The sequence below is a fragment of the Mauremys mutica genome, chromosome 17, assembly GCF_020497125.1.
Source record: "Mauremys mutica isolate MM-2020 ecotype Southern chromosome 17, ASM2049712v1, whole genome shotgun sequence".
NCBI lineage: Eukaryota > Metazoa > Chordata > Testudines > Geoemydidae > Mauremys > Mauremys mutica.
In genome coordinates, this window is record NC_059088.1 from 29,344,235 (window position 1) to 29,357,626 (window position 13,392).

At 64.6% G+C, this 13,392-nt stretch overlaps 1 protein-coding gene across 1 annotated transcript; it reads right to left on the minus strand.

Moving 5' to 3' along the window:
• Window positions 1-4,103: 4,103 nt before the first annotated feature.
• Window positions 4,104-7,893, minus strand: LOC123351515 (mucin-2-like). Its single transcript, XM_044990900.1, has 3 exons — window positions 5,428-7,893; window positions 4,648-4,721; window positions 4,104-4,350 (listed from the first exon to the last, which is right to left on the minus strand). The coding sequence occupies exons 1-3, from the start codon at window positions 7,891-7,893 to the stop codon at window positions 4,125-4,127; spliced, it is 2,766 nt and encodes a 921-aa protein (XP_044846835.1). The 3' UTR covers window positions 4,104-4,124.
• Window positions 7,894-13,392: the final 5,499 nt, after the last annotated feature.

Consider the following 13,392-nt stretch of genomic DNA (forward strand, 5'->3'; position numbering starts at 1 on the left):
CCCCAGCCGGGAGCCTCCAGCTGGGCGTGAGAGTTACACTAACCCCCCGTCCCGGGGCAGGAGCGGGGCTGCCTGGGCTCCATGGGCATGGTGCCAGGGGCAGAGCCCAGCCAGGCCGCCCTGAGCAGGGGACACAGCCGGCACTGCCAAGGCAACCATTGGTAGAGCGACTTCTCGGAGCCAGGCATCAGCCCCACCCCCACCCTACTCCATCCCTGCCCCACAACCTCATCCTGCAATCCCACCCCCATCCCTGCCCCACAACCTCGCTCTGTGACCCCACCCCCACTCCATCGCCCCACCCTCACCCTGCCCCCACTCCCAATGCTATCCTGAAGCCACCCTCTGACCCTCCTTCCAGCCCCCTCACTCAACCCCCCCCACCCACAGTGCCACCCTCTGACCCCAGCCCCACTCCAGCCCCCACCCCTCCAGAGAAAGGCAGGGGGCTCGTCCCCCACGGACAGCAGCAGGAGTCACAGATTCCAGGTCCGAGTGTCCCAGGCCGGCAGGCCCGTGGTGACCGTCTAGTGAATCTGACCTCCCGTCTTGCCCAGGCCAGTGAATTCCTGCTGAACTAGGGCCGAACGTTCAGCAAACGTCCTGTCTGGCCACAGGACCTGCCAGGGACGGAGAAGCCAGCAGGGCTGGGGGCCGGTCAGTGGGCAGGCAGGGACGGGGACGCTGGTGCTGCCCAGGGCAGGCCAGGCCATGGCAGGGACAGGACTAGCGCCCCCCCAGAGACCCGGGCAGAGCCGTGGGGGCGGGGAGGGCAGAGTCACCGGCCTGCCCCATTGGCTGCTGTTTGTTTAGCTGCTGGTTTCACATCAGCTGGGAGCTACCCCGTGAGTGATTAACACAGCGAGGGGGGCTCGGGTCACTCGGGGCCTGGGCTGCAGCCACCTGACTGGGGAAAACAACATTTCCCCTGGCTCTAGTCAGGCCAATCCCCTGCCCCCCCAGGGACATGCACACCTCCCCGTCCCAGGACCACCCCCCAGGACCTTGCTGTATAATCCCCCAGGCCCACTCCCCGTTGCACCGCCCCCAGGCCCATACCCCATAACCAAACCAAGACCACGCCCTATAATCCCACAGGATCACACCCCGTAACCACCGTCCCATCTATCCCAGGAGCTCCCCCCGTTGCATTGCCCCCAAAACAACCCCTCCGACGAGCTGAATAGTGCAGCAGGGCCCTGTGCTCACATTTCTGGTGCTGGGACCCCCCCCCGTGCTCTTTACCCTCTCCCCTCGGCTCTTTCCCGGGGGGTGCATTGGGTGGGGCACAATTAGGACCGTAGGAAGCACTGTGCCACCATCACGCACTAACCAAAACCACCACCACCGCCAGCCCAGCAGAGTTTGTGTTCCTCTCTCTGGTGACATTTTCTGGAATGAGCTGACCAACCCCCCCAGCCCCACCCCACTGAATCCCTGCCCCCTCAGTAAGCAATGCGGGGGCATCTGCCATCAGCACCAGCCACTGGCACCCCCAGCGTGTGCCTGGCAGGGCTGCCATGTACTGGGCACCAGCGTCCAGGGGTGTACCCAGGCAGTGTACGGGGACAGGCATTGGGGCACACGCTGGGCCAGGGGGCACCCCAGGGCAGGCCCAGGCCCTGCTGCTTACGTTACTGAAGGGATTCTGCTTCTTGTCAGGGGCGCTGAAGCGCCCATAGGTGTGGTAGTTGGGGTGCTCGCTCCTGGGCTCATACAAGGTCTGTGAGCTGAGCAGATCCAGCTTCCCACGGTTCTTCCTGAGACGTGAGCAGACGATCTAGAGGGGCAAGAGAAGGCTGGTGAGTGGAGGGGGCATGGAGGGGATGGTTGGTGTGACACCCTGGCACCCCAAGATTCACCACTGTCATGTTGCGAGGATGTGTTGTGTACAATGGCTGCCTTGTGAGGTGTCATTTTAAAAGTCTTGATCTGCTAGACAGTAATATCTCGTCGGATTGTGAGCGTTATCGTTGTATGTGAAGTTACGACATTTGGCCATGTGTGTGTTACTGAAACAGGTTGTGAGGTTGAAAACTCCCACAAGCAGCCTTTCAGGTACAACAGTTAAAAGGCCAAACAATGTTACTGGCTCATTGAGGAAATGCACACGAGCATGAGGATTACCCCAGGAACTGTGTATAACAGAAACCTCTCAGAGACAGCACTATGCAGTGGGAACCGTCTGACCCAGGTCACAGAAGAGCTTTCCAACAAGTGGCAAGAAGATATAGAAGGGGGGAAATGACATCACGAGGGGACCTCACTCCCCCCACGACAACACACCTGGAAACATCTGAGGGGCAAGGACTCAACTGTGGGAAGTGATGGTCCCAGGCTAGAGGGATTTTTAGCCTGTGTATGAAAACCCGGGAAACCCAGGCTGAAAAGCAAAGGCAGCTTGTGCCTTAAGAATCTGCTAGCCTGTTTATCACTCAGGGTGAGAATTTGCTAATTCATATCCTACCTAGCTAGTGTGGTGTCACGAAGTGTGGGGGAGTCAGGGCCCTGCACCCCCGGCTTCCTGCGATTCACCGGGACTCTCAGCCAGCCAGTAACACAGCAGGTTTATTTAGACGACAGGAACACGGTCCAAGACAGGTCTTGCGGGTACAGACAACAGGACCCCCTCAATCAGGTCCATCTTGGGGGGCCAGGGGAGGCCAGGAGGTCTGTCTGGGCTCCCCTCCATTTCCCAGCCAGCTCCAAACTGAAACTCTCCAGCCCCTCCTCTGCCTTCGTCCCTTTCCCAGGCCAGGAGGTCAGCTGATCTCTTTGTCTCCAACACCTTCAGTTGGCACCTTTGCAGAGGAGGGGCCCAGGCCGTCAGTGGCCAGGAGACAGAGTGTCGGCCATTCTCTGTGCAGACGGCACCACATCGGCCCTCTAGGGCTCTGCAACAATCATATCCCTTCTCCCACCACCTAGATAGTTAAGAACTGCATAGGGGAAACTGAGGCACCCACACAGTATTCAGAGAAAACATTATGAACATTCCCACTTTGTCACATGTGGTAAGCTCAGTTTGCAGTATTATTTATTTACTAGGTAATCTGCTCTGATCTGTTTGCTATCCCTTATAATCACATAAAATCTATCTTTTGTAGTTAATACACTTGTTTCTGTTTTGTCTAAAACCAGTGTGTGTGGAAATCATAACTTGGGGCAGAAACCTGTGTCTCTTCCTCTCCACATTGAGGGAGGGGGCAAATGTCATGAGCTTACGCTGTACAGTTCTCTGCGCAGCGCAAGATAGTATAATTTTGGATTCACCCTTCAAAGGGGGTTGTGCACTTGAGTAACTGGGCAGTTCCTTAGCTGAGCCTTCCCATGCAGAGCTGATCTCAGCATCTGTGTGAAGCTGCAGCTGGGTGTGTCCCTGTCGATGGGAATGCAGGGGAAAGAGGAAGCTTGGAGAGCTTGGCAACTTGTCACAGCAGCACAGTGTGAGAGGGAGCCCAGGCTGGTGGGTCAGGCAGGCTCAGTGGTGCTCCAGGTCCAGGTGGCACCCCGAAGGGGGGGCGAACCCGTCACAGTGGGATCAGGCAAGGAGAAGGAGAGAGGCTGGAGGGGGCCTGAGGCCGGAGGGATGGGCAGCGGGGGGCACTCACCAGCAGGAGGAAGATGACGATGCTCAGCACCAGCAGGATGCAGACCAGGACCAGCAGGGCGATGCCCCAGCCAGGCACCAGGGGAGCTGGTGCCGTGGTGGCTGGGGAAGAGCTGCCAGAGTTGGCTAAAACACAAGTAGGAGCAGTCAGGGGCCGGAGAGGACCCAGAGGGGAGGGATCCCAGCAGAGAGGCCCAGGCCAGGGGACACAGCTGGCCAGGCAGAAGGGCCAGGGACAGTCAGGGGCTGTCGGAAGGGGTCTGACCCTAGGGTGCTAGGAAGAGCCTGAGTGAGATGGCCGGGGGCCCAGCCCCAGCGCAGGTCAACGAGGACGGCTCTCAATGGGTGCGCTGCCAGGGGGCACAGGAGCCCTCCCTCCCCGGGACAGACACAGGCACCGTCCACACACCCCAAAGCAGCCCAGCCAGGGGCCTCTGGTGGGAGCTGGAGGAGCCCCCGAGGGCAGCCCAGTCTCCATAGAGCTCTGCACAAGGGCCATAGACACCAGCTCCCCTCAGCCATGCTCAGCCCCCAGCACAGGGACCCCTGGACACGTGGCTGTGGAGACACTGCGGGGCCTGGCTGGAGCCTGCTCACCGCGGATATTCTCCAGCTGGAGATCATGTGTGATGTTCTGGCTGTCCAGACTCTTCCTCAGCTGCTGCTCAATGGTGGTGGTGGTGATGCTGGTGTTGCTCACTCGGTACCGCAGGACGGACTCAGTCACCACCGAGCCCTGGCTGCAGAGCGTGCCAGAGAGGGGGCGTTAACTGGGTCTGGTCCCGGCCCTTCCCGCGCCCCTCCCCCGGTCCCACATTCCCACCTGCCCCTGCACTGGCCTCCCCACACCATCCATCTGCCCCCACCCCCCAGCTCTGCCCAGCACGGCCTCAGGCAACCAAAGCTCTGGGCTGCTCAGACATGGCACCCCAGGGTCACATGCTGCCTCCTAACCTCTCTCCCCCCCCAGCCCAGGAGGCAGCAGGCTGCCCCCTCCCCTCCCCACAGCTAGGGCAGCCGCATGGCACACACTGTACCTGAAACGCAGATCAGTGAATCCCAGGTAGTTCTGCCCATTCGGGCACCCTGGGCAGCCGTAGATTTCGAAGTACTGTCACAGACAGAGGGGAACAGAGTCACTGCCAGCACCCCAGCCGGCTCAGGGGGAGGGGCAGGGAGCACCCAGCTTGGCAGATCTGCCCTGGCCCTGCCAACCATCCTTGCTCCTCTCTGGAGTGCAGGGGCATGGGGTGTCTCCCCAGAGCTGGCTGGAGAGGGGCAGAGGGGCCCAGAGTCGAGGGCAGGGTTGGGGGGTGGGGGTGTCTCCCCAGAGCTGGCTGGAGAGGGGCAGAGAGGCCCAGAGCCGAGGGCAGGGTCGGGGGTGGGGGTGTCTCCCCAGAGCTGGCTGGAGAGGGGCAGAGAGGCCCAGAGCCAGGGCAGGGTCGGGGGGGGTGTCTCCCCAGAGCTGGCTGGAGAGGGGCAGAGGCTCCCAGAGCCAGGGCAGGGTCGGGGGGTGGGTCTCCCCAGGCAGGATTGAGGGACTCTCCCTTCACTGCTCCAGGACAGGAGACTTTGGGGCTGAGGGCTCTGGTGCCCAGGGCTGGGCCTGGGGGTGGGGTGGGGGCGTCTCCCCTCCCCGCTCCGTGGGGTCTCTGTGTGTGGAGCCCGAAGTGCAGCAGCCAGCAGAGGCCTGAAGGCTCGTCACACGCAGCTCGCTGGAGCTCCCCACGAAGCCCCCAGCCTGGGGCTGGCAGCTGCCCCCAGCTGGCAGGCAGGGGCAGGGGGCCGGGATTGGAGGGAGGGGCTGCTGTGCTCACCAGGCTCTGGATTGTGAGCTCCAACTCCTGGTAGTAACTAGAGAAGGGGTCGAGAAGAGAGCTCATAAAGATCTTGTTCACAATGCGGAACGAGAGAGAGAAACGGATGATGCGCATAGATGGGGCCAACGTAGCAGTGCTGAGGAGCTTCGGGGTGGTCGTTTTCCCAGGAGACATGGGGGTGGTCGTGTCACCGGAAGGTGCCGGGGTGGTGGTGGCCCCTTGGGGCGCAGGGGTGGAGGTTTCACTGGGATGTGCCGGGGTGGTGGTGGCCTCTTGGGGCGCGGGGGTCGTGGTGTCGCCGGGAGGTGCCGGGGTGGTGGTGGCCCCTTGGGGCGCGGGGGTGGTCGTGTCACTGGGAGGTGCCAGGGTGGTGGTGTCTCCTTGAGGTGCTGCGGTGGTCATGTCACCGGAAGGTGCCGGGGTGGTTGTGGCCCCTTGGGGCACAGGGTTGGTGGTGTCACCGGGAGATGCCGCAGTGGTGGTGTCCCCTTGGGGTGCAGAGGTGGTGGTTTCACCGGGAGGTGCCGGGGTGGTGGTGGTCGCCCCTTGGGGCGCAGGGGTGGTGGTGTCACTGGGAGATGCCGGGGTGATGGTGTCCCCTTGGGGCGCGGGGGTCGTGGTGTCGCCGGGAGGTGCCGGGGTGGTGGTGTCCCCTTGGGACACTGGGGAGGTCGTGTCACCGGGAGGTGCCGGGGTGGTGGTGGCCCCTTGGGGCACAGGGTTGGTGGTGTCACCGGGAGATGCCGGGGTGGTTGTGGCCCCTTGGGGCGCAGGGGTGGTGGTGTCACCGGGAGATGCCGGGGTGGTGGTGTTCCCTTGGGGCGCAGAGGTGGTACTTTCACCGGGAGGTGCCGGGGTGGTGGTGGTCCCTTGGGCCACGGGGGTGGTGGTGTCACCGGGAGATGCCGGGGTGGTGGTGTCCCCTTGGGGCACTGGGGAGGTCGTGTCACCGGGAGGTGCCGGGGTGGTGGTGGCCCCTTGGGGCACAGGGTTGGTGGTGTCACCGGGAGATGCCGGGGTGGTTGTGGCCCCTTGGGGCGCAGGGGTGGTGGTGTCACCGGGAGATGCCGGGGTGGTGGTGTTCCCTTGGGGCGCAGAGGTGGTGGTTTCACCGGGAGGTGCCGGGGTGGTGGTGGTCCCTTGGGCCACGGGGGTGGTGGTGTCACCGGGAGATGCCGGGGTGGTGGTGTCCCCTTGGGGCGCGGGGGTTGTGGTGTCGCTGGGAGGTGCCAGGGTGGTGGTGTCCCCTTGTGGTGCGGGGGTGGTGGTGTCACCGGGAGATGCCGGGGTGGTGGTGTCCCCTTGGGGCGCGGGGGTGGTCGTGTCACTGGGAGGTGCCAGTGTGGTGGTGTCCCCTTGAGGTGCTGCGGTGGTCGTGTCACTGGAAGGTGCCAGGGTGGTGGTGTCCCCTTGAGGTGCTGCGGTGGTCGTGTCACTGGAAGGTGCCGGGGTGGTTGTGGCCCCTTGGGGCGCAGGGTTGGTGGTGTCACCGGGAGATGCTGCGGTGGTGGTGTCCCCTTGGGGCGCAGAGGTGGTGGTTTCACCGGGAGGTGCCGGGGTGGTGGTGGCCCCTTGGGGCACGGGGGTGGTGGTGTCACCAGGAGATGCCGGGGTGGTGGTGTCCCCTTGGGGCGCGGGGGTCGTGGTGTCACCGGGAGATGCCGGGGTGGTGGTGTCCCCTTGGGGCACGGGGGTCGTGGTGTCGCCGGGAGGTGCCGGGGTGGTGTTGTCCCCTTGGGGCGCTGGGGTGGTCGTGTCACTGGGAGGTGCCGGGGTGGTGGTGGCCCCTTGAGGTGCTGCGGTGGTGGTGTCACCGGGAGATGCCGGGGTGGTGGTGTCCCGTTGGGGTGCGGGGGTTGTGGTGTCGCTGGGAGGTGCCAGGGTGGTGGTGTCCCCTTGTGGTGCGGGGGTGGTGGTGTCACCGGGAGATGCCGGGGTGGTGGTGTCCCCTTGGGGCACAGGGTTGGTGGTGTCACCGGGAGATGCCGCAGTGGTGGTGTCCCCTTGGGGTGCAGAGGTGGTGGTTTCACCGGGAGGTGCCGGGGTGGTGGTGGTCGCCCCTTGGGGCGCAGGGGTGGTGGTGTCACTGGGAGATGCCGGGGTGATGGTGTCCCCTTGGGGCGCGGGGGTCGTGGTGTCGCCGGGAGGTGCCGGGGTGGTGGTGTCCCCTTGGGACACTGGGGAGGTCGTGTCACCGGGAGGTGCCGGGGTGGTGGTGGCCCCTTGGGGCACAGGGTTGGTGGTGTCACCGGGAGATGCCGCAGTGGTGGTGTCCCCTTGGGGTGCAGAGGTGGTGGTTTCACCGGGAGGTGCCGGGGTGGTGGTGGTCGCCCCTTGGGGCGCAGGGGTGGTGGTGTCACTGGGAGATGCCGGGGTGATGGTGTCCCCTTGGGGCGCGGGGGTCGTGGTGTCGCCGGGAGGTGCCGGGGTGGTGGTGTCCCCTTGGGACACTGGGGTGGTCATGTCACCGGAAGGTGCCGGGGTGGTTGTGGCCCCTTGGGGCACAGGGTTGGTGGTGTCACCGGGAGATGCCGCAGTGGTGGTGTCCCCTTGGGGTGCAGAGGTGGTGGTTTCACCGGGAGGTGCCGGGGTGGTGGTGGTCGCCCCTTGGGGCGCAGGGGTGGTGGTGTCACTGGGAGATGCCGGGGTGATGGTGTCCCCTTGGGGCGCGGGGGTCGTGGTGTCGCCGGGAGGTGCCGGGGTGGTGGTGTCCCCTTGGGACACTGGGGAGGTCGTGTCACCGGGAGGTGCCGGGGTGGTGGTGGCCCCTTGGGGCACAGGGTTGGTGGTGTCACCGGGAGATGCCGGGGTGGTTGTGGCCCCTTGGGGCGCAGGGGTGGTGGTGTCACCGGGAGATGCCGGGGTGGTGGTGTTCCCTTGGGGCGCAGAGGTGGTACTTTCACCGGGAGGTGCCGGGGTGGTGGTGGTCCCTTGGGCCACGGGGGTGGTGGTGTCACCGGGAGATGCCGGGGTGGTGGTGTCCCCTTGGGGCACTGGGGAGGTCGTGTCACCGGGAGGTGCCGGGGTGGTGGTGGCCCCTTGGGGCACAGGGTTGGTGGTGTCACCGGGAGATGCCGGGGTGGTTGTGGCCCCTTGGGGCGCAGGGGTGGTGGTGTCACCGGGAGATGCCGGGGTGGTGGTGGTCCCTTGGGCCACGGGGGTGGTGGTGTCACCGGGAGATGCCGGGGTGGTGGTGTCCCCTTGGGGCACTGGGGAGGTCGTGTCACCGGGAGGTGCCGGGGTGGTGGTGGCCCCTTGGGGCACAGGGTTGGTGGTGTCACCGGGAGATGCCGGGGTGGTTGTGGCCCCTTGGGGCGCAGGGGTGGTGGTGTCACCGGGAGATGCCGGGGTGGTGGTGTTCCCTTGGGGCGCAGAGGTGGTGGTTTCACCGGGAGGTGCCGGGGTGGTGGTGGTCCCTTGGGCCACGGGGGTGGTGGTGTCACCGGGAGATGCCGGGGTGGTGGTGTCCCCTTGGGGCGCGGGGGTTGTGGTGTCGCTGGGAGGTGCCAGGGTGGTGGTGTCCCCTTGTGGTGCGGGGGTGGTGGTGTCACCGGGAGATGCCGGGGTGGTGGTGTCCCCTTGGGGCGCGGGGGTGGTCGTGTCACTGGGAGGTGCCAGTGTGGTGGTGTCCCCTTGAGGTGCTGCGGTGGTCGTGTCACTGGAAGGTGCCAGGGTGGTGGTGTCCCCTTGAGGTGCTGCGGTGGTCGTGTCACTGGAAGGTGCCGGGGTGGTTGTGGCCCCTTGGGGCGCAGGGTTGGTGGTGTCACCGGGAGATGCTGCGGTGGTGGTGTCCCCTTGGGGCGCAGAGGTGGTGGTTTCACCGGGAGGTGCCGGGGTGGTGGTGGCCCCTTGGGGCACGGGGGTGGTGGTGTCACCAGGAGATGCCGGGGTGGTGGTGTCCCCTTGGGGCGCGGGGGTTGTGGTGTCACCGGGAGATGCCGGGGTGGTGGTGTCCCCTTGGGGCACGGGGGTCGTGGTGTCGCCGGGAGGTGCCGGGGTGGTGTTGTCCCCTTGGGGCGCTGGGGTGGTCGTGTCACTGGGAGGTGCCGGGGTGGTGGTGGCCCCTTGAGGTGCTGCGGTGGTGGTGTCACCGGGAGATGCCGGGGTGGTGGTGTCCCGTTGGGGCGCGGGGGTCGTGGTGTCACCGGGAGATGCCGGGGTGGTGGTGTCCCCTTGGGATGCAGGGGTGGTCGTGTCACCGGGAGGTGCCGGAGTGGTGGTGGCCCCTTGGGGCGTGGGGTTGGTGGTGTCACCGGGAGATGCCGGGGTGGTGGTGTCCCCTTGGGGCGCGGGGGTGGTTGTGTCACTGGAAGGTGTCGGGCTGGTGGTTGTATAGCCTAGGAGAGAATCAGTCCATTCAGTTCAGAGAAAACAGAAGAAAGCGTGGGGTGCAAGTGAGGAGCAGAAACCCCCAGGACCATCAGTTGCCCACGAGTCAGGGGCAGTTATTTTACACAGCACGTGACTAGTCTGTGGCACTCACTGCCACAAGGTTCTAGGAAGACAAGCCCTGCAGGGTCCCTGGGGGAGCTGCCATCACCCTGTGGGTTCCCCAGAGGTTTCCCCACGCCCCCAGCCCTGTGTGCCCCATGTGGAATGAGACGTATGGCTGGCTGGGCTGGGCTCTGCTTCCCTCCTTGCCATGGATGGATGGGGCTGAGCCCCATGGGCAGGGCCCTCCCTGCCCCTCCTGGCCTCCCCTCCGCCTGCCGACACCCCCCAGGCAGTGAGAGCGGCTGAGGCTCTGACCCCGTCCTTCCTGGGCCTCGAGGCGCCCAGCTGGGGCGTCCTGCGGAGCAATTCCTGCCGCAAACCCAGCAGCCCACCCGATGCAGAGAGCCCGGCCAGCCAGGGGCAGCGCTGCCCGTTCACAGGAGGCCCACGGGCCCCGCAGTCCTGGGAGCCATAAAGACGCCCTCGGCCTGAGCCCGCAGCCGGGGCCTGTCCTGCAGCCAGCGCCAGCCTGGGGCTAACATCCCCCCTTCTCTTGGGGCGTCGTGTCCTGATCCCCTGGCAGGTCACTCGGGGCAGTCAGGGATCCACATGCTGCCCCCAGGGGTCCTGGACAGGACGTTCCCTGCCGGGCTTCCCTGACTGGACCCGGGCCGTTAGCGCTGGGCTCAGCCAGAGCAACACAGCTCAGACCCACCAGGGTCAAACCCGGGGAGAGGCACCAATGACTGTCGGCCAACGCCCTCCTGGGTCCCAACCCGCTGCTCCTGGGCACCCTCAGAAAGGGGCCCTGGGGGAGGAGAAGGGGCTCCCCAAAGCACCCACCCAGGGAGAGGGGACCTCACAAGATCTGTGCTCAAGAGGGGGACGGGCAGAGGGTACCCCAGGAGTGACAGGTGTTGCCCACGGTCCTCCTGGTCACTGCAGTGTCTGGGACGATCAGGCCCCACTCACCCATTGTCCCCCCCCATCGAGGGGCAGATCAGCGCATAAAGGCAGCGGAATCAGCCCTGTGTTGGCAGCAACAGCTGATAGGCCCCATCTGAGCAGCCCAGAGCCCCTGGGTGGGTCCAATCCAGCTCCAAGTGCCACTCAGCCCCGACGGCCCCGGCAAAGGCTCACCTGTGGCCAGCAGCAGCAGCAGCCCTAGAGCCAGCCGCAGGGCAGCTGTGCCCAGGCTTCGGGGCTTCATGGCAGGTGGTGGGGTGGGGGGCTCGGCCCCAGGTGTCCCAGCACCGGGCTCTGTCTCTGCCTCGCTCGCCTCCGGTTAGCCCGCAGGGCTCTCGAAATCCAGGAATCGGGAACTGGCAGCGGCTCTGCGGCTGGAGGTTTATAGCAGCACCTGCGAGCAGGTGGGAAGGGAGGGAGGCCCCACCCAGCGGGCTGGGCTCTGACGCAGTGGGAATTTGTCATAATATTTTGGATGACTATTGTCCGTGCCTCAGTTTGCCCTATGTGGTGCATGGGTAACTAAGTGGGGAGAAAGGCAGTTTGCTCTTTGCAGAGATACAGGCATGATCCTGACGAGCTCCCTGGACCCCATGCCCATGGGGAGTCCCAGAGGACAATGGCCACTCCAATTACCTGGTGTCATGGAGTCCCCAGGCGATGCTCTGGAACTGCTCCATACGAAGCCCGGCAGGACTCTGGGGGACCCTCCTCTCTCTGATCAGACTGTCACCAAGGCAAGAAGCTCACATGGCTTCACCTTCCTGGGTCTCTCCTCGGAGCATTCAGCATCCCCTGCTCCTCCGTGCGCTTCCCACAGCGAGTCCCACCTGGCGGGGTCCTGGGGAAGCCACAGGGTCCTGCACCCCCACTGCGCAGTCAGACGTGACTCTTAACCAGCGTCGTAAAACAGGCTTATTAGTCGACAGGGACACAGCATAGAACAGAGCTCGCTAGAACAGAAATCAGTGACTTTCAGCAAAGTCCATCTTGGGGAGCCCCGAGTCAGAGGCCCTGGACTCCCCCTCTTCCAGTTCCCCACAGCAGACTGCCTTGGACCCTGCTGCCTGGCCTCCAACACGCCCGTTGCTCCTCCTCCAGTCTTTGTCCTGCTTCCCAAGCAAAGTGTCACCTGGTCACATCCCCCTCCTGGGTCTCAGGATGCAAAGGGCATCAGCCATCGCCTGTATACAGGCAGCTGGTCAGGCTCACCTGCCATGAGGGCCTCAGCTAAAAGTCACATACCCAGTTCCCACCAGCCAGGCATTGGTGCAGAACACGGGGAAACTGAGGCGCACACAGTATTAGTATAGGACAGTAAGACACATGCAACATAACAAGGTGAAACCCCGCCCACCCCACTTCATCACATTTGGCAACTGGCAACAAGGACCCTGGATGCCCCCCACCCCTCCTTAGGAGACAGCTGGGTGTGACCGGCTGGAGGACAAAAAACTCCAGGTGAGGGCTGCAGGAGGCAGGAAGCTTCTGGACTCAGAGGGGGCAGAGGGCTCGGGGCTGACCCAGCTGGACTTTGCTGTAACTTTCTGTTCTCTGTGGTAATTAAGGCCTCTCTGTGCTGTGTCCAGACACCTGATAACCCTCCTGCGGTTACCCCGCTGGCTGAGAGTCACTGCGGAGTGAGGAAGTCGGGGTGCAAGTCTCCCCAGGTGTCCAACTCAGGGGAACTCGCTGCAGGGAGCTCACGGGGAGACCTAGGGGTGCTGAAGGCTCTGAGGTAAAGTCCCCAGAGGTGGAGAAGCCAAGGGACTGACCCCAGTGAGCGTGTGACCCTACGGGGGCTGAAACACTGAAGAGCTCCTCGCACGGGCTGTTCCAGAGCCGTGAGAGAGCACCGGCTCCGGGGCTTGGTGAAATGGAAATACTCCCAGGAGCTCGCTCAGTATCACCCAGGTCTGTGCTTGCCCTGGGGCCCTGCCCCCAGAGCATTCCTCCCCCAGCCTCCCCCACCCACCCTAGATTGGAGCTGGGCATGGAAAGGTCTGAGAGCAGGAACCCCTGGAGTGTCCCCAGCACAGGGGCTCAGCGAGGGCCAGGGGAGGACCCCAAATTGGGGCTGCAGAGAAGTCCCACTGGGTGGAGAATGGGGGGGCCTGATTTCCCCATCCCACCCAGGCTCAGCTCTGGCCTCACGCCACAGCTCCAGAGCAGGGCCAGAGGGGAACCAGGCCCAGAGACAGGGGTGAGGGTAGGGTGGAGGGTCCCTGCAGTCCCTTGGATGCCTTGGAGGCCTTGGTGCTGCTGGAAAGGCTGCCTGGGCCCTCCTGGTCTCATGCGCGGCGTAGGGTTAATCATTCCAGGCGCCAGCTATTGTCTGGCCCTGTGCTCCCCTCGCCTGCCCCAGATTCACCCCTCAGGAGCCGCCGGCAGGCACCGGGCGCTGAGCCTGGGCACAAGCCAAGGGTGTGGCCGGCGGATCGGGGAAAAGCAACTTCTGTTTGGGTGCTGCCCTCGCCCCCGAGCTACAGAGCCCCGAGAAACCTGCCCAGATCGCTGCCCCCCACCCCGCCCAGTGTAACGGTGTAAAGCGTGGGGGGGAAG